Source organism: Zalophus californianus, chromosome 1 (genome assembly GCF_009762305.2).
Source record: "Zalophus californianus isolate mZalCal1 chromosome 1, mZalCal1.pri.v2, whole genome shotgun sequence".
NCBI classification, from domain to species: Eukaryota; Metazoa; Chordata; class Mammalia; order Carnivora; family Otariidae; genus Zalophus; species Zalophus californianus.
The window spans coordinates 202,794,749-202,814,585 of NC_045595.1; the positions used below are offsets into that span (position 1 = coordinate 202,794,749).

General features: G+C 51.5%; 1 protein-coding gene across 1 annotated transcript in view; it reads left to right on the plus strand.

Moving 5' to 3' along the window:
- The first annotated feature begins 7,886 nt into the window (after positions 1–7,886).
- Positions 7,887–19,837, plus strand: part of HUNK (hormonally up-regulated Neu-associated kinase) — a 101,459-nt gene continuing 89,508 nt past the window's right edge. The window contains exon 1 of the mRNA XM_027581720.2: positions 7,887–8,150. Coding sequence (XP_027437521.1) covers positions 7,887–8,150 — 264 coding nt within the window. The remainder of the gene's footprint in view (positions 8,151–19,837) is intronic.

Here is a 19,837-nt window from a genome sequence, read left to right on the forward strand (position 1 = left end):
ATAGTTTTCCTTTGGGCCAAGTTAACTGTCCCGCTCCCTGTCATATATAGTCTGAACAGGACACCCTGAAGAGGACTATATCAACACCTCAGGCCAATCAATTAGATGAGCAAGAAGCAGCAAGTGTAGTGGAAGCATTGATCAGTCACATGGGCTCCAGATCATGGAAAGTAAACTCCACATTTCAGGGGACTGCTACATCACTGTAGGAATCTAGTGGTCTGAGGACTCCTGGAATGTGCCCTCCGTGATAAAGGACACATGATTGCATCTCCCGTCTCCCATCACAGAGAAGGAAGCACAATGCTTACAGGTCCTATAATTCCTGGAGGTGGCATTTTCCATGTCTGGGAATACTCTTCTGACCCTTAGGCTGGGTTACACGGAAGGCTGCCAGCTGCCAGGCCCAGGGGGAGGGCTCTGGAGGAGATCCAGGATATAGGGCAAGTGTGCCAACTTGCTTGGGCTGTAGGAGCCCGCAGACCCTAGGTTACTAGAGACGTCAGTGGTGGGAAAAGACCACCATGAGCAGTTGACAATAAGTCCCAGTGGGAGAATCCTAAAGTAGACCCCTCGGATTCTGGAGTGAGGCCATGCCATTGTAGTGGGGAGTTTCGCATTCTTTCGAAAAGAGCTCGTGGTGCGTTGCTCCTGGACCCCGATGAAGATAGAGCATCTGGACCTGGGACACCCAGTGACCATACCTCCTGAGCTGCTCCTTACGGGCTGCATTCTGTCAGAGTCATCAGGTTAGAAGACTGCCTGAGCTCAGCAGCCTCCACGGCGAGATAGAAATGCTGCCTCCGGAAGCGACCGTGAGCAGGGTGAGGGCCAACGCAAGCTACGTAAGCACGCAGCTCAGACCTCCACACCCTGCCCCATTGTCTCTGCCACCAGCTCTCCACCAGCTCACACCCGTGGCTACATTGGGAAGGGAGATCCCCTTATGACACACTGACGGAGGAGGAAAAAGCAGGAGCTTTGTTCTTGGATGGTGTGTGGGTGGGGACATGGCAAAAATAGTCAGCTCTGGCTGCCCACGGGTTGGCCTTAAAGACACCAGTGAAGGGAATTCCTTCCAATGGGTGGAGCTTCCATGGTGCAGCTGGTTAGCTCCCTGGTCTAGATGGAGAATATCTATCATCCATCTATCTCTCTACGCGCACAGACCCATCGGCAGTAAGAAATGACTTGGCCGGTCGATCAGATGCCTGGGAGGAGAAAAGCTGGAAGATCAGGGTTAAGGGTGGTCTGAGGTAAGGGCAGGTGGATGGACCTAAGACAGTGGGCACAAAGTGTAAAGATATTGATAGCCGTGCCAATGTCACCAGCAAACTACCCCCTTGAACAGAAGAGGGGCTAAACGACCCCATCTCTTCAACTGTTTTTATTTATTTGTTTGCTTGTTTATTTATGAATTCGTTGTTTTCTAATCTATGTTCCAGACACTTTCCATGTTGACTTATGACAGCAATAACCAAGACCATCTCTATTTTTGCGGCACCTTCACTTATGTTTGCCTTATTTTAGCCCTGCACCTGTCCTGTGAGCTCGGAATGACAGAGAGGAGCTACTCCCTTTAGAGATGGAGAAAAACTGATGATCAGGTCGTAAGTGCCCTGCTCAGGGTCACAGAGCCAGCGGTGAAGAAGGTTCTGGTTTCCACACTGCTGTTCTGTTTGCTTTGGGCTGGCTTGGCCGTGGAAGGAAACCAGAGCTGAGTCAACCAGCAGGGGGCGCCTGCCTTTCTCGGCCGCAATCAGCCTGCCAGAATGCCCCCCTCTGGTGACGGGGACTCCGCCTCAGTTCCAGACTGCCCTTCCTCCCACCCGCTGGTCACAGTTTAGAGTTGTCCCATTGAGTGTGTTTCTCTCCAGGTCCGCTGCAGAGGGTGATGCAGCGGTTCTGCGGTGCCAGCAAGAAATGGATAGGCGGGAGCACCCGTAAACTGAGGCCATACATTCAAGCCTTTAGTGCTAATAATAGCCTTTCCCTTCGGCCATAATAATGTGGAGCTTGGTATGGAGGTTTATCTTTGTGGCATGAATATTGATTTTTTTTTTCCAATATGTCTTTATGACGCATGCTTTCTTCAGCACAACTCTGTGTTTTTTGTTTTTTTCCCCCTACTTTCCCAGGTATTATGGTCTCCTCTTCTGCAGCGGGAGACCCTGTGAATTACAAATTCATTCAACCACAACAAATTTGTATGGAGTTCTTCCTAAGTGCATACAGACGTCACAAAAAGCCCAGCCTTGATGGAGCCTCCATCCTATGGGAAGGGAGTAGAGAGCAAACAAATAAATAAGGGAGACATAGGTTTTGTCACGTGGTGTTAAGGGCCACGGAGAAAAATCAAGCATAGAAGGGAAAAGAGGGAGTTGGGGGAAATTCGCATTGTGAATGAGGAGGTTCCGTAGGTTTGCAGAGTAGGTGACACTTGAGCAAAGACCCAAAGATGGTGAGGGAGCCAGCTCTGCAGGTGTTTGTGGAGAATGGATATTCCAGGGAGCGGGTGGTGCGTGTGGGGAGCGTGTCTAGGGGGTGTGGCTGGTATCGTGAACAGAGAAACTGAGGTCAGAGACGTGAAGAGACAAGGGAAGGAGAACGGGGCGCTCATAGGCAGGATGCTTCACAGGTCATGGGAATGATGCTGCTGTTGACCGACGTAAGTGGGAAGCCACTTCCAAATATAGAGAAATTCATGCAAGGAGAACCGGTCCAGAGGATTCTGTGTGAGGGCCTCTTCCTATAGAAAATTTTAACTTCCATTCCTTCTCGATAGCCTCTTTCTGAAGTTTGGGGGAAGGAGGCAAACTTTCACATGTGGAGTCCTGAAGCCTTGGGCTCCCCTCTGGCTGGGACGTGGGGGATACTGTTTTCTTACTGAAATAGCCGGGACATTTGGCTCGTGAGGACTGATGGAAATCAATCGTGGTCACAGCCTGGCTGTTGTAGGGGCAGCCATCAGCATTTTGCTCAAACAATAGACTTTTCTGGTCCGGAACATCAGCACAGTGCTGCTGGGGGGCTGTCGCAGGAGGGCGGGCTTGGTGCTACCACGCATGCCCCACCACCCTCCAGGTGCCATGCCAACCAAAGTCCAGGGCTCTCTCCTTTCCTGCAGGCAAATCAAGAGTTACAGGAGGTTCCACAGGTGTTGCTGAGCAGGCGTGCATGGGGGTTGGGAGACGAAAAGTCCTTGCTTCATGGATCTGAAATTCTCGAGGGACTGAGAGACAGTAAACACATAAGCTAATGTGCGCTCTTCTGTCAGCTCCTGATGAATGGCATGAGGAAATACTGAGCAGGGTGGGGGGCGGTTGGAGGATGGCTCTCTGATGAGACAGCAGAGCCCTGAATGAAGTGAGGGACAGACTATTGCAAGTTGTAGAAGCAATGTGTTGCTGGTGCAGGGAGCAGCAAGGGCAAAGGCTCTGGCGTGGAAAAGAGCTCAGTGGCTTGAAGGAAGAGCAAGAGAGAGGTACAGCTGGTCTCAGGAGGCCAGGTGCTGAAGAGGGGGGCACCACCAGGATGAGTCACTTGGGGTATCTTTTCGTGGTGGTGGCCCATTAAAGGGTTTGCGGTGGGGAAGGGATGTGAGCTGATTCCCATTTTTAAGAGATGGTTTTGGCTTGGATGTGGAAGCTACACAACTCTGGATTCAGGGAAGAAATCCAACCTGGAGAAAATGCTTTGAGTTCCTCAGCAACAGGGACAACTGGGTTGGGGGTGTTCTGGGGCATTCTCGAATGACTTCTCTCAGTGTTGTGATGAGGGTATAAAAAGAAGTATTGATCAAGGTCACGCTCTGCTGATAAATGCCAGGCACCAGGCTGAATGCCTTGTGTGCATCACCTCATTTAATCTTCGTGCTTCCTTAATGTTCACAGATGAAGGAAACCGAGGCACAGAGAGGTGGTGAGTCACGATTCATTTTCATTGCCGGGTGTTGCCGGCAGCCTGCTCACCAGCACCACACCAGGCTGCTTCCACACACGCCTTTCCTTCAGGGGAATCCTTCCTTCCTCAGCCTTGCACTGTGCCATTCAACAGGGGGGTGTCGTGAAAGAAGAGTGGCGAACGTGAACTCTGGGGACATGGGTCCAAGTCCTGCCTCGAGTGTGTATTGGAAGCTTTGTCTGGGGAGAATTAATGAGAGCAGAGTTCACAAAACGTCTTCCTGGCAGCATGTATTCATGCCTGCTGTCTTCGCTTTGCTCTCTGTCCCTTCCCCGAGTCACCAGTCACCGTCTTCCTGTCTCCCCCCCCCCCAGCCAACTTCCATTTCCTGCCCATGCCAGCCTGATTACTTCTAATTGTCTTTGACTGCTTCCAGCTGGGTCTCCCGAGCTGGCTGTTCTGTGGCAGCACAGAGATAGTTGCTAGCCATCTGGAGGGAGGAGATGGGACAAGAAGATGGGAAGGAAGGAAGTGGCTGGGACAAGTCAACGGACAAAGCTCTCTGTGGCTTTCCAGCCCGCCATAGTTGGTCATGTTTTTTTAAAGGGTTAACTCATCCAAGGTAGACAAGAGCTCATCTTGGGCACGACAGAAAGTTTGATTTGTTGACCCCCGTCCCCCCCCCCCCCCCCGGCGCCAAAGGCAACCAACGATATAACGGCAAAGGCTTTTGGAAGCTTATTAGAAATGTTCTTCCCCAGGACAGATGGAGTCTTGCAGTCAGGAGCCATGAAACTCTACTCACTGGAGAATCAGCAAACTCTTACTTTCATTCATTTAATCAACAAATATTTATTGGATGACGACCATGTCTTGGGCACTGTATTAGGTGTCCCGGGGCAAATAAAATGTAAAATAAGACACAGCTCCTGTTTTCAGTGAGTCTAACAGAAGAAAGACCCTCATGGTAAGTAATGTAGGACACAAGGAGAATGTGAAATGAATGATCCATAGTAAGAGAGAGTGGAGGTGAGCGATGAGGTGAGGAAGCCGGATCCTGGATGAAGACAACTGAAATGTAGTGCCCAAGGAGATCCCACAGGAGGATGAGAAATCTAGTTTAGGACAATTCATAGCGAATCTTGAATGCTGGACTACTGCTTTTCAACCAGATGTTTTCTGCATTATCTATTATGAGGGCAATCGATTTTTTTGGGTACTAATTTGTCTTACATAAAGGAATTTCTGGGGTTATTCCTTCTTAAACAAGACCATTTCAAAGAACAGGACTGGTGTAGTTCAAACACCAGTTCCTAAGCCCAGGCAAGCATAGGATTTGGACTTTTCTTTGGCATCCATCCCAGCTGATGGAATTAACAGTGAACTTGAATCAAACCCAGGCATCAGGCTTGAAAAAGATTTAATGGGCCTGGATTTTCTCTCTTCTTCACCCCTTTTCTGACCTCTACCCTGAGAGGATAATTAAAAGGAAAGAAAAATCTCTATTTTATTGTAAACATCTTCCACCATTTTTGTGCCTGAAGCTAACTTTTTTCCCCCTTAGGCCATAAAGAGACTTTGATGAAACCGACTCAGAAATTTGCCATATACCATAAAAAAAGGAACTTCCAAGTTTTCATATAGAGCCAATGTCCTAAATTTTTTTTTAATCACACTCTATTAAAACAACATTGGGGAAACTCCAAAATATTTTCTGAAAGAAGATTCAGTGTGGTTATGACCCCAAAGTGAGTTCCATATTTCTCGTTCACCAGATATTTGTTGACCATTTTACTTTGCAGACACCAGCCCTGGTCATTCAGCTCCCGCCTTCCCTCTCTCTACCCGGTGTTACTGTCCTCAGATCTGATTGTTGAATCAGACCCATTAAAGCGTTTGGACTGGCCTTGCAGAAACTGTGGGAGTGGGCTGTCGGTACAGCCCCTCAGCACAGTAAGAAAAATATTTGAAAAACATGTCATGTTGGGGGGGCGCCTTGCGGGGGCGCAGTGGCTTAAAGTGTTCCACTCTTAGTTTGGGCTCAGGTATGATCTCAGGTTGTGGGATAGAGCCCCTGGTCAGCACACCCCTCAGCCAGGAGCCTGCCTGCTTAAGACTGTCTCCCTCTCCCTCTGCCCCTCCCCTCTGTGCTCTCTCTCTCTCTCTCAAAATAAATCTTAAAAAAAAAAAAAACACACATGTAATATTGGAAAACAGGGACAATAAGACTGACAGAAAACACAAGCTTAGTCATAACGAGGCTGGTGACTCCTAACTTGTGAGTAGTTGACTATAGCATATTTACCATTTGATCTATTTAAGAGAGACGTTTCTCTGGGTCGCTTTTCAGATGGGTCAGAGAGCCCCCAACTGGATTAGTGACAGCTGTGTACCCCCCGCTACCCCCCCCGCCCCCATCTCAGAGCACTGACGGGGATCGTGCCACACTCGTTCACCGAGGAGTCAATAAAGAAAGGAACTAGGTTAGGACCGAATCCTCCTTCGACTCGGATGTAATACCAGGGGTTAAGTACGCATTAAACGCTGGCGCCTTTCATCTGGCTGCTCAACAGGTAGTATTTTGTAAATGCTTTCCCCTTACCTACCCCCCTCCCCCCCAAATCTTCTGCCTCCCGCGATTCCTCATTCTGGGTTCGGGAAGACGTTGGGGATCCTGGGGAAGAGCAGAGTCGTGAGTGCAGCCGCGCTTGTTTCTGCGGGATGAGCACAGTCACGGCGCGCTCAGAACAAAAGCCCCGACGAGCAGGGAGCGCGGATCGACCCCCTCCCGCCACCGCGCGCCGTGTTCCAATGGAAAGCGGAGGTGTGAACCTCCGAGCGGAGACAGCGGGCGCCCTGGTTCCTACGGTGCTGCCGCCACTACTATTGTTGCGGGGCTCCTCCTCCAGCACCGCCACCGGGGCTGCGTGCGAGCCGGGACAGACGCCCCGCCACCTCCCCGTCCTTCCTTCCACGCAGCGTCTCCCCATCCACCCAGGCTCCACAGGGCCCTACTGTGTGCCGGGCCCTGGACTGGACACCCACCGCCTAAACCCCCATCCACCGGGTTCGAGAGCCCTCGCTCCGCCCTCCCTTCGTCCTGCCCCGGGTGGGTGCGGCCGGGGGTGCATTTCAGCGCCGAAAGGTCCAGAAAGCCCGAGCCCGGAATCCGGGCGAGAGGCGCCGCGGGAGGCAGCCCGACTGGGGCGGCCCGGGAGCGCGCGTCTCCGAGGCCGCGCGGGGTACCCCTGTCTGGCGCTCAGGTGACTCCGCCGCCCACGCCGCCGCTCCCCTCCCCGGGCCCTCCCCTCTCCCGCGAGGGGCGAGTTCGGCTGTTGCGCGCGGCGAAGGAGGGGCTACGAGGGATTTGAAAGTGCACAGACTGCGGAGTGGAGCTCGCATCTGTTCCCGCCGCCCGCGACCGGATTGAATTTCTGCGAATTCAAACTGAATGGGGCTTTCTTCTGCTGCCTTCCAGAGGGCGCCTGCAGCCCGCCGCGCGCCGCTCTCGGGCGGGAGCCGTCCCCCGGCGCGCAGCTAGGACGAGCGAGCCGGCTCCGAGCCCGTGCGGGCCAGCCGGCGGCGGCAGAGCGGAGGCTGCGGACGCGCCGGGGCTCCGGGACCCGGCACCCGGCACCCGACCGCGCCCCCCTCCCCCCCCGCCACCCCCCGGCTCCCCGCGCCCGCTAGCGGGGCGCGACTGTCATCAGCCGCCGGACGGGACCCGGTCGGGGTCCCCGGGGTGCTGGCAGGGGCCCGGGCGACCCTCTGAAGAAGAACTTCTTGGGGGCGGGTCCCCGGTCCCCGGTCGCCCGCTATTGTCTGCGCTCGGCGCTCGGCGGCGGCCCGGGGGCGCGGGAGACGCGGCCCGGGCGGGGCCGGGCCCAGGGCGGCGGCGGGAGGAGCCCGGACAGCCGGAGGCGGCGGCCGAGGAGCTGCGAGCGCGGGAGCCGAGCGGAGCCGGCGGGCGGCGGTCGAGCGCGATGCCGGCGGCGGCCGGGGACGGGCTGCTGGGCGAGCCGGCGGCGCCCGGGGGCGGCGGCGGCGGCGCCGAGGACGCGGCCAGGCCGGCGGCGGCCTGCGAGGGAAGTTTCCTGCCGGCCTGGGTGAGCGGCGTGCCCCGCGAGCGGCTCCGCGACTTCCAGCACCACAAGCGAGTGGGCAACTACCTCATCGGCAGCAGGAAGCTGGGCGAGGGCTCCTTCGCCAAGGTGCGCGAGGGGCTGCACGTGCTGACCGGAGAGAAGGTGAGCCGCCCGGGGCGCGGGGTCCCCGGCCCTCGGGGCGGGAGGAGCGGCGGGGGACCCTGCCGGGAGCACTGCACCGGGAGTCCGGCTGCGTCGTCCCGGCCCTGCACGTCCCCTCCGCCTGCCTTTCCTTGCGGGTTGAAAGAGGGGACGAGGCCAACGCGCGCGCACGCCCCCGCGGCGGGCTTACCGGCTTGGCCGGAGGGGCGGTCTGGGGTCGGCTGCCCTGGGGGGGGCGGCTGGTTTACCCACTAAGCCAGCCGCAGCCTTTTTGCTCCTCGAAGAGCGCCGCCTGGTGGACACCAGCGCGGGGGATGGTGGAGGTGCTCTGTTCTTGGGGCCCATAGGAGCCCCACGTCAGTCGAGGGGCTGGAGCCAGACCATTGTGTTGCGTGGGCCATTACGTTTTGAGTGGGGGAGCCGGTTAGCCAGCCCTTGGGGAAGCTTAGAATCTGATTCCTCTCCCGGGCTTAGGAGGTGGGTGAAGGCCGAGACCCCGGGGACATTTTACACCTGTAGGCTGGGGCAGCTAGGGAAGTTTTTCGTGCTCAGGTGAAGGTTTTCCGGCCCCTCTTCCACCCACCCATTCCCTCCCACCCCTGCTTTCCGATCTCACCCACCCCTCCATTCCCTACCCATTCCGGTCTCCTTCCCTCCATCCCTCCTCCACTCTCTTCAGCCACTGGGTAGGAGCTGCAGTAAGGCCCCTGCTCAGGCCGGTACAGAACTACACACTGATATCCCCAAGCTTCAGGGTTGGGAGGTGCCTTCATATCTTCCTGGAAGAAGGGAAAGCGAAGGAAGATCCCCAGAGACCCAAAGGGGCACCCTCTCCAGACTTGTGAGAAGTTAGATGGTTGTGAACCCTTGCCAAGCTTTGCTGAGGGAGATCTAAGTTGTAACTTGGATCTGTGAGAAGAAACTCAAGATAGGATGACTTATTTTTGCAGGGGAGTGGCCCAGACACTGGGTCATCCCAAGTGGTGAGGCTGCCTGGCAGCTGCCCAAGTTTGGGGCAAACTTCTGGTCATCTCAGACTCAAGGCTCCCCCTCCTCCCCTGCCCCCCCCCCCACCTCCAAGGCTTGGAGTCTCTCAGCACTGGCCAGGGAGCAGCCCCTTTTGGTGACTCATTCATCAGGGAGGCATCAGCACATCCGGGGAGAGGGGCCTGTAGGCTTCCTACCTACCCTTCTGCCCACTGACCTGAGATCCTCTACCCGGCCTGGGAGTTCCTGGGAGTGCCGTACTGTGGAGCTCTGATTCTGGGGCGAGCTGTCCCCAGCCTCACCTAACTTTGGTTTCCCTCCTCCTTTCCCTACTGGGTCCTGAGGCCCCTCGCATTTGAGTGCAGGTCCCTATCACCTTGTCATTTGTCCTCTATTCCTAAGCTGCTCATGCTCCAGTGGGGTACGTTTGTTTTAGGTAGGTGGAATTAGAGCGAGTAGTTTAAAAAGTGCCTCTTGCTTGAATTTCCATGTAAAAAGGGAGTGTGCAGAATGAACTCACTGAATTAAGTCTTCAAAGAAGAAGGAAAAACACTCCTAACCTCATTCTAGTCCAAAGAGAGCAAGCACAGCATACTTTCCAATCCTTTGGTTTTGCAGTGGGCTGGCCAACTGACACATCCGGCCGGGGTGCACGGCCGAGGTCCCCCTCGCTAGCTACAGTGGGCTCACTTCCCCATGCCTGGGTAAATTCCTGTGGCATGGGTAGTAGAACTTTGTTTTCCTTTGAAACGTATAGGGTTCAGTCCTGGTTGTGCATGTTCCCGCTTGAAACTTAGCAAAAAAGAGACGAGACTTTATACTGACGGCATATGGCCAACATTACGAGCGCATGCATCTCGCCTGCCCCGCCGCTCAGCCTCTCCTGGCTTCTCTCCACTTTCCCATGCCCTGTTGGGTCTCTGGCTCCTCACCGGTGCAGTTTGGCTTCATAAGACAAGGCTGTTGGCCTTGGCTGAACTGGGCGAGGATGCGCTCCGAGCTCAGGCCCTACTCGGGGCTTCTAGAGCTCTGTGCTGGGCCCACAGGGACAACCTGGAGAGCAGGGAGTTCTTGCCCAAACGGGGTCCAAATGAGGAGCCTTTTGCACCCCCTAGGTGTCCATGTCCTTTCTCTCTCGTCTTATCTTTCTTTCTTTCTTTCTTGAAGACTTTATTTATTTTAGAAAGAGAGAGAGAGTGCAAGTAAGCTGGGGGGAGGGGCAGAGGGAGGAGGAGAGAGAGAATCTCAAGCGGACTCCCTGCTAAGCAGAGCCCGCGGGAGGCTTGAACCCACGACCCTGGGATCATGACCGGAGCTGAAATCAAGAGTCAGACACCCAACTGACTGAGCCACCCCAGGCGCCCCTTGTCTTATCTTTCTTAAATGAATCTCACCTCGTCTCAGCCAGGGGAGGGGACCATTAACTGCCTGTCAGGTTGTCATTCTCGACTACCCGATTGGCTCTAGCCATGAGAATCAGTGCTTCAGGGAGTACAAGCATCATGAGAAACCTGGATTTTAGTTCACTTAATTGCCAGCTTTAAGGAAACAATGGGTGTCATTCATAGCTTTTATCTCCCAAATCCAACACCTTTAACGCTTAACCTAGTAGATTAGGGTTTTGGCAGAGCACAGAGATTAAAATGTGCGTGTGCGTGTGAGCGCGCGTGCACTGCATGCATGACTTTGGGAAGGATGACCGAGTTCGTGAGCCCCCATCCACACTTGTGTTCTGGATATTGTCTTACTGAACCCAAACACAGGTGAAGTCAATCTTCTGCTATATGCAGCCCTCTTTTTACAAGGGGAGCTGGTAAGAGGGTTTTCAGGCTGGCGAAGGGGTACTTATGTGAACCTAGCAAGGGGAGACCTTGAGGTGACAGTACCCCGGGGGAGGGGAAGTGAGGTGTCCCTCCCCAGTGGGTGATATGAAGGGCCCGGGAGAGCCTCTCCCCCCAGTAGTGCCCCCTTTTTTTGGGGTGCATACTTTAGATAGAGCCCTTCACTTTTATCCTTGTCTTCCTTTTTTAAAGGGACATAGACCACAGCGGGAGGGAAATTAAGTCACGGACACTGTAGTAAGAAGTGAATGCATGGCCCTGTACCATCCCCCAAGTGGCAGGATCCGGGGCAGCTTGTGGTGGGGAATCAGTTCATGCAAAAGCTGAAAGGTGGGATGGAGAAAGGGTAGAAGAGAGGGTCCCCACGTTTGGCCTGCCTCACAGTTGCAATCTCAAACTATGCAAATTTGGGTGATTTGTGGCCAAATCTAGAGTACCGCTGGTTTAGGACACTGGGGGTGTGTGTGTGTGTGTGTGTGTGTGTGTGTGTTACATTTCGACTCAGTGCACATTTCCAAAAAGATCTGACCACACCCTCCACGGCTTGCTGGGAATTGCAGTTGGGAGATGACAGAAAACCACTTTTTCCTGACTTTCATCTCAGGCTTCAATCCTACCTCATCAAGAAGCTTCCTTCGGTCACCGCTGTCTGCTGGACAGTATTTTCGCCTGCCTGCCCTCTGAAGTTGCCTGTTTGAAAGTCATTTGGATCTAGATGGTCCTGTTGCTGCTTGAAAAGAGAGAATGGGTTTGGGTGATACCTGTTTTTGTCCTCCTTTAGCTTTGAGTGGATGTCGTCTCTGTTAATATGGCTTTAAAAATAAATAATTCCCTCGGTCATGTGAGACTCCTAACGGTATGTTCTTAGGCCAGGGTGTCTGCGACTACAGGAAACTGACGATTGGAGGAGGAAAAGGCACCACAAAATCAGATTTTGAAGAGTATTCACTGTGGCTTTGAGACAAAGAGCAAAGTTGCTGAAGGGGGATATTGAGTGATGACTTTGAAAGACCCAGAGAGGTTGTGCTTGCTGCCCCTGAAATTGGTCCATGATACCTATGAAATGCATCGTTTATGGCACATAATTGGTTATTGTTACATTTTTAAAAAAAAACGTGCTAAAAGAAAGTCGGAAAGGCTGACAGTGAAAAGCAAGGTACATCTCAGGTAGGGGGCTGGTTTCAGAAGCAAAGCTGCAAAAAAGGGGGCAGGGGTTGATGCCACAAAGGACCTCCTTTTGTGATTAAGTCTTTCTGAGATGCAAAGTTGGGTACATAAATGATTGGTTAAGAGGTTTAAATATCTTGTTCTAACCCTTGGTTTAAAAAAAATAAGCCTGTTTATCACTTTTGTTGGAGCTATTTTGGGGCTAAAAATAAGGGTTGCCTGCTTAGTAAGTTGCCAATAATTATGCTTGGAGCACGACAGTGCCAGATACCTGGAGTGAAGGAGTTACTAAAAATACGATTTACTATGTTTTGCAGAACAGGAAATATGACTAATTTTAGAGATGGCCTTTTGGCAGATCTGTTTTTAGAAAGTATTTCTGAAACAAACAGGTGCTAAATCCTGTGTGTATATATGTATATATATATATATATAAATTTTTTTGAAGTGCTAGGAAATGTAGGGGTAACAGCTCCGAGGAACAAGAAATGATTAGAGAACTGGAAATTCCTATTAATCCGCAGCAGGAATTTCTTGGCAAGAAGGAGGCGTTTGGCAAAAGCACCTGCTCAGTGTGGCGTGCGTGACAAGGCAGTGCCTATAATTTCTGAGATTGCATGCTGCAGTTGCGGGCACATCCTTTTTGAACTTCCTGCCCCGTCTCATCTTTTTGAAGTACGTGTGAATGGTGGAAATTGGCACGTAGGGCTCAGTTCTTAGTGTTCACCGATGCGCAGGTCCCGTGGACTTCAAAGGGAGCTTAGGAATCGGCACAACAGGGCTGCGCGGGGCCCGCGAAGAGCCGTACAACCCTAAATTTTCTCTGCAGGTGTTGACTCACCATACAGGCTGGGTTCGACGACAGCGTTCTGCTCCAGGGAGGCATGGCAGTCAGCCATCCTGGTGGGGATCTTCCAGAAGGTGGGGGAGGGGGAGGACGGCGGCAGCTGCATCTGCCCGGAGAGATGGGCAGGCCAAGTGCCTTCGGTGACCAGGTGGTTTGGGCACAAACTATCGTTTCCCTTGGGACATAACACCCCTGTCTCGATTATTCATGGTAACCCAGTGACCTGCTCTCTTGGCTAATGGAAATGCATAGAGAAGTGTGCAAGCCTTATTTTTAGCAAACTGGTGCGAGCTCTTTAAAGATGCTCTCAAAAAGATGACCAGTAGGAAGGAGGTGAGCCCCGGGGCCTGAATAGGACCCGAGGAGGCTGATAACCTGTACAGAGGGAGGAAGGGAGGGTTACTGCCTCTCCTTGATCACAAGGACCAGCTCTCAGGGGGGTGGTGTAGTGTGTTTTGTGGTTTATCCGGGGTCCTCCCTGGATTTTCTTACTACAGGTTTGCAGTGGCGCTGAGCAGGTGAGAACCCACTTGCTGGGGTTCTTACCTGTAGGGATGACGTAGAGGAGTGCCTTAGTAGATTTTCCTCTCTGACCTTTACTTCTCTCCTGTTAGAGCTGCGTCACAAATAACCATAAACTGGGTGGCTATTCCCTCCCAGTTCTGAAGGCCAGGAGTCCCATCTCCAGGTGTCAGCAGGGCCGTGCTCCCTCTGGAGACTCTAGGGGAGGATCCTTCCTTGTCGCTTCTGGCTTCTGGTGCTTACCGCCAGTCCTTGGCATTCCTTGGCTTGTGGCTGCACCGCTCCAGGCTCTGCCTGCGTCTTCACGTGGCCTCCATCCTTCTGTGTGTCCCCTCTGTCTCCAAATCTCCCTCTCCTCATAAGAACACCAGTCATTGGATTTAGGGTTGACCATAATCCAGTAGGACCTCATCTTCACTTGATTACATATGCAAAGGTGCCATTTCCAATAAGGTGCCACTCACAAGTACCGGGGGTAGGACTCGAACATGTGTTTTGTGGGACACGGTGCCGCTCGCAGCGCCTCTGAAGACTGTTAGGCTTGTGTTGCTTGGGGTTTCCTGGGAAGCAGGCCTTGAGCCGGAGAAGAATATGGTCTCGGGGAGTATACGTACACCGGTACTTGGGAGGGGGAGGGGTGGGGAGGGGCACAGCAGACCCTGCCGCTGACATGGTCCTACACAGGGGTCCAGGTTGGAGTGAGGGGACCCGTCATTGGATGGGGGCTGCCCTGGGAAGGGGGCATGACCTTGGGCACTTGCTGAGGGCCGTTGGGGGCGGGGCCGTTGCTTGCAGCTAGAAGCTGGAAGCTGGGAGGCAGCCTCGCGTCTGCAGCTCACTGGCTTTACTGGGGGAGACAGGACCAGGGCCCAGCTGGGAGGGAGTCTTAATCTGAGTCCAGGCTGCTTCCATAAAGAAAGTGGGCAGCTTCCCCGCCCCACCTTGCTGACCCAGTTGTGATCCCTGTCACCCTGAAATGAGGGTGCATCAGCAAGGTCTACACACCAAACTCCGTGTCCTGGGAAATATTCTGGCCTCATGTTTCTCTTCGGTTGGAATTCTTGGGGGCCCTGATGTGTGTGTGGGGTACTTTTAGGATACTTTTATGTGTTGTTTTCTCTGGAAAACTTGGTGTCAGCGGAGTTTGACTAACTTGTTGACCAGTGCGCCTAGTTCAGAGACAGTAGGAGGGACCCTCCCTCCCCTGGGTCGTGGGAAAAGTTCTTGAAGCAGTTGTGGGAAACTGGGCTATTGTCGGTTAGAGTTAATGATTCGGGACATTCCGGTGGACAAAAGACTACTTGGGTCAGAGCTGTTTCTTAACATGTTTTGTGTTTTTTTTTTTAAAGATTTTATTTATTTGACAGAGAGAGACATGGTGAGAGAGGGAACACAAGCAGGGGGAGTGGGAGAGGGAGAAGCAGGCTTCCCGCCGAGCCGGGAGCCCGATGCGGGGCTCGATCCCAGGACCCTGGGACCATGACCTGAGCCGAAGGCAGACGCTCAACGACTGAGCCACCCAGGCGCCCCTATTTCTTAACATCTTACCACCTCACCCTGCTGGCCCTGCCCTCCTTAGCTATGCACTTCCTAATTACTGGCTTCTTTTTGGTTTTTAATAATTTTTGTGTGTTTTAGGATTCGTTTGGTTAAGTTTTGGTGTAGTTCATACAGACCCAGGTTCTTAAATTCAAAGGTTTCGGGAGGGTATGTAGTAAGAGGTCATTCTGCCCCTCACCGGTGTGCCTCAGCAGCTGGTTCCTTTCTCTCCCCGGAGGCACCCCTGTTTCTAGTTTCCTGTGTATCCTTCCGAAGATGCTCTCTGTGCCTGAAAGTGTTCATACACATTTGTAAATGTAGGTATAGAGAGGTGTACACCGTACATGCTGTTGAGTGTCTTGCTTTTTTTCACTTAGTAATATATGTGTTGTGCATCCTTCCCCCAAAACTATATAGGATTGCCTCATTTTTTTTTAAAAGATTTTATTCACTTATTTGAGAGAGAGAAATAGCAAAAGAGAGCACAAGTGGAGGAGAGAGGCAGGGAGAAGCAGGCTTTCCGCTGAGCAGGGAGCCTGATGTGGGGCTCATGGAGCTCCATCCAAAGACCCCGGGATCATGACCTGAGTGGAAGGCAGATGCTCAACCGACTGAGCCACCCAGGCGTGCCTCATTATTTTTAATTACTGCATTTTATTCATCAGATGGAGCTAACATATTTGCTGTATCATTCCTTGTTGGTTAACTCAGAGGATGTTATTTAAAGAATTAAAGACATTTAAAGAAGGGACATTTAGGTTGTATGGAATTTTTTGTCATTCTCAAACTGCAGCAGTAAACATCTGTGCCCGTTGGTTATTTTGTAAATGTCTCGGGCATATCTGAGGGATCAATTCCTAGCCTTAGGTAAAAGGGTATGATTGTTTTAACTATCAATAACTGTTGTCAAATTGCCTTCCATAGAGGTTATCCCAGTTTCTGTACACGTTAACCTGCCGTGGGTGTATCTTTCCATAGCTTTGTCAATACAAGGCCCTCTTTAAATGTTTGGATCTTTGCTGGTTTTGTAGGTTAAACATGGGTATCCAGTTTTATTTATAGCTCCTCTTATTTACAAGTGAGTTGAGTATATTTTCATGTTTAACAACAATTTGCATATATTTCTGTTCACTGCTCCTGTCTGTTCACCATTTTCCCCTGGGCTTTGTGTCTTTTTCTTATTGATTTCTAGGTACATATTATATATTAAGGAGATCAGTCCTCTTTCAGTGATCTGTTTTGCAGCCTTGTCCATCTTCTCCTGCTCCCTGTTTATTCTTTGGCTTTGTTTCTTGGTGATTCTTGCCACCGCAGAAGTTGTTTCCCTGGATCCCACTAATTAGAGAGGGACCATAGATGAACTTTGTAGGTCCATGACCCCTTACAAATTGTATGTGGATAATTATATATTTCTGGGGAGAGGGTCCTTGGCTTTCATTGGATTCTAAAAGGAGTTTTTTACCCCCAGATGTTAAGAGCCACTGCTTTTGTTTGCTCTGCATTGTTGGGATGAGGATTTGGGCTGCCTTGGTTTGCTAGCACCTGTGCTGATTGGGCTAAAATTGCAGATTACACTCAGATCAGGCAGGCTGGTTCTACAACCATGACCTTCGACTGGGCGTGGTATTCTGACATCCGGCTCCTACTGTGCTTGGGTCATGGGCATCGGGCATGATAGAGTGTGGACGGATCTTTGGAAAACCTTGACTCTTGCCCGGACAACTCTGAATCCATGTCCCATAATCTCAAAGGGAGTAGATAGAATTTATGGTGGGTGGTTGAGAAGAAAAGGAAAGGGGGAATATCGAGGGAAATGAAAATCTTTAAAGGAGCAATATAGTCCGCCACTTGACTTGGACATAAAATGCACTAAGTGTAAGCACCTGTGTAAAAATATGCCTTGGGACCCTCGGGCTCTTTTGTCTTCCCTCAAAGTGCTTCTCATCACCTCAATTAGCTTGTGGGGCTGTTGTAACAAAGTACCAGCAACTGGGTAGCTTCAACAGAAGTGTATTGAGCACAGAGACTGGAAGACTGGAGACTGGAAGTCCAAGATCAAGGTGCCGGCAGGGTTGGTTCTTCCTGAGGGCTGTGAGGGGGCGTCTGCTCCGGGCCTCTCTCCTTGCCTCGCAGATGACTGTCTCCTCCCTGTGACTCTTCTGTCATCTTTCTTGTATGTGTGTCTGTCCCTGTGTCTGTACTTCCCCTTTTTAGAAGGACACTGGCCATATTAGATTAGGGCCCATCCTAACGACCTTACTTTAACTTGATTACTCCTGTAAAGACCATATGTCCAAATAAGGTCACATTCTGAGGTCCTGGGGCTTAGCACTTGCTATGGTCTGAATGCTTGTATCCCCCTGGGATTCATATGTTGACACCTAAGCCCCAATGGGATCCTGTTTGGGGGGTGGGGCCTTTGGGAGGTGATTAGGCACAAGGGCAGAGGGCCCATGAATAAGACTCGTGGTCTTATAAAAGAGACCCCAGAAAGCTCCGTTGACCCCCGCAAGAACACAGCAGGTAGACATAGCACCAGACCCCAAATCTGCCAGCGCCTTGATCTTGGACTTCCAGCCTCCAAAACTGTGAGAAATAAATTTCTGTTGTTTAGAAGCCACCTAGTCGATGGTACTTTGTTAGAGCAGCTTGGATGGATTAGGACAAGACTTAAACACATGAATTTGGAAGAGGGGAATGAAATTCAACCCATAACATCACCTGACCGCATGGTGTATATTTATGTATATTTATATATATTTATGTGTTGACGTGTTGTCTGTCTCCCCACTGGACTGTAGACCCCATGAGGAAGGGCTCACTGCTCTCTCCCTGGTGTCTAGAATAGTTCCTGGAACAGAGAAGGTGCATCAAAGAAAGCTTTGATGTTCCCAGGGACAGGAGGGCAGCCTCAGAGCTACAGTGTCCAAGTTAGCAGGGACTGGTTCTGCAGGCACTGTGTCTCCACTCCTTGCAGCTCCTGGGTATGCCTGTGTGAGGACGTGTAGAGGGAACGGGTTGTCAGGTGGCGTTCTTTGGGAAAAATCTCAGCCCGGAACAGCTGTGCCTTCTGCAGGGATTTGCTAAGGAAGGGCATCTAGGTATCAGAGTGAAAGGTGACCGGCCAGAAGCAGACAAATATTTTTGCAGTGTCATGGGACTTTTAATGGACCCTCAGCTCTTTCCTGAGAAAATGTACCAACACTGCAACAGATGGGTGAAGTTGCTATTTGCAAACATACATTTTTTTGGATGTTTCCCATGGAGATATATGGAGGTTTGGATCTGTCTCTTTGACTATAATTTTTTAATAAGTTTATCAGTCTCCTAAGCCAAATGGCTGCCAAAACATTTGGCAATCCTGCTTGCTTCTCTCGCCTGTTCTCTGAGCCATTTGATTCTTTCTCATCTCCCTGTTTGCATTATTTCTGCTGTTTTTATCCCGTAGTGAGTTCTTGTTGTCTTACATCCCATCCCATGGCTTTTTGGTGAGGTGTCTGGCTTTCTTTCTGCCTCTGTTTAGCTACTCTTGTTCCGTGATGCTCCTCTCTTGGTCACTTCCTGCCCTTTGCCGGAGCTCTGTGAATAGAACATGGGAGAATGGACAGCAGTGATGGGCACCCCGGAGCACGGAGCGTGGTGCTGAGGGACAGAGGGAGCACCTGCCCTCAGGGAGTCTTGCTATTTCTGTGGAGGGATGCTAGGATGAAATTACACTCCCAGCGAATCCTTTGTCTACCTAGAGCAACACGAGGGATTTCATGAGCTCCTGAACCACCGAAACCCAACAGGAAAGAAATGAGTGCCTGCTCTTTGCTTTCCCCATGCGGATGTAATACTGATAACAATAATAATCACGAACATTTATGGATCTCATACAGTCTGCTAGGCTGTGTCCTGGGTGCTTTGCTGCAAAATGGAATTTCTTCCTTACAGTGGCCTTTTGTGGTAGGTCCTGTTGTGTTACCTTTGCAGAGCCACCAGCCATCCGGTTGTGCCCAGGACTCTCACACTTAGCGGTGAAAATCCCACGTTTTGGGAAACCCCTCAGATAGTGGCAAAACCAGATTCGCTCAAGAGAACATTTCGTCAGAGTGGAATCCTACCGAGGGTTTTCAAATAAAAGTTTTAGTGAGCAGCTAATCGGGTCATGAATCAGCAAGGAATAAACCAAAGCCCAAAGTCCTGGGCATGGCTGGGGTGCTTGTTGTGATGACAATCTCTGTGTGTGGTCCCGGGGAGTGAAGGGTGCCCTTCCCGCCTCCACCACGCTCCACCATGCCAGGTTCAGTGGTCTGCCGCCTTTTATGAGTTCACTAGAGATGAGGACCTTGAGCCTTGTGTGCATGCGTGTGTATACGATACACACATAAATGTATTATGTATATACATATACACAAACGCGTGTGTATCTATATTAAATAGAAATCATATCATATTATGCTAAACATAAATGCATAACTTTTTGGCAGCAGATTTTGTTTTTCAGATTTTATTTATTTCTGAGAGAGAGAGAGAGAGAGAGAGAGAGAGAGCGCACGTGTGCATGGGAGGGGGCAGAGGGAGAAACAGACTCCCCACTGAGCAGAGAGCCTGATGCTAGACTGCATCCCAGGACCCTGGGATCATGACCTGAGTCAAAGGCAGACGCTTAACCGACTGAGCCACCCAGGCGCCCAGCAGCGAATTTTCTTAATGAAGGAAGTGGTGGGGACTGATAGCTATGTTGAGTAGGTCTGGTTAGCATTAGTCTTAGTTTTGTTTTGTTTTTTTTAAGATTTTAT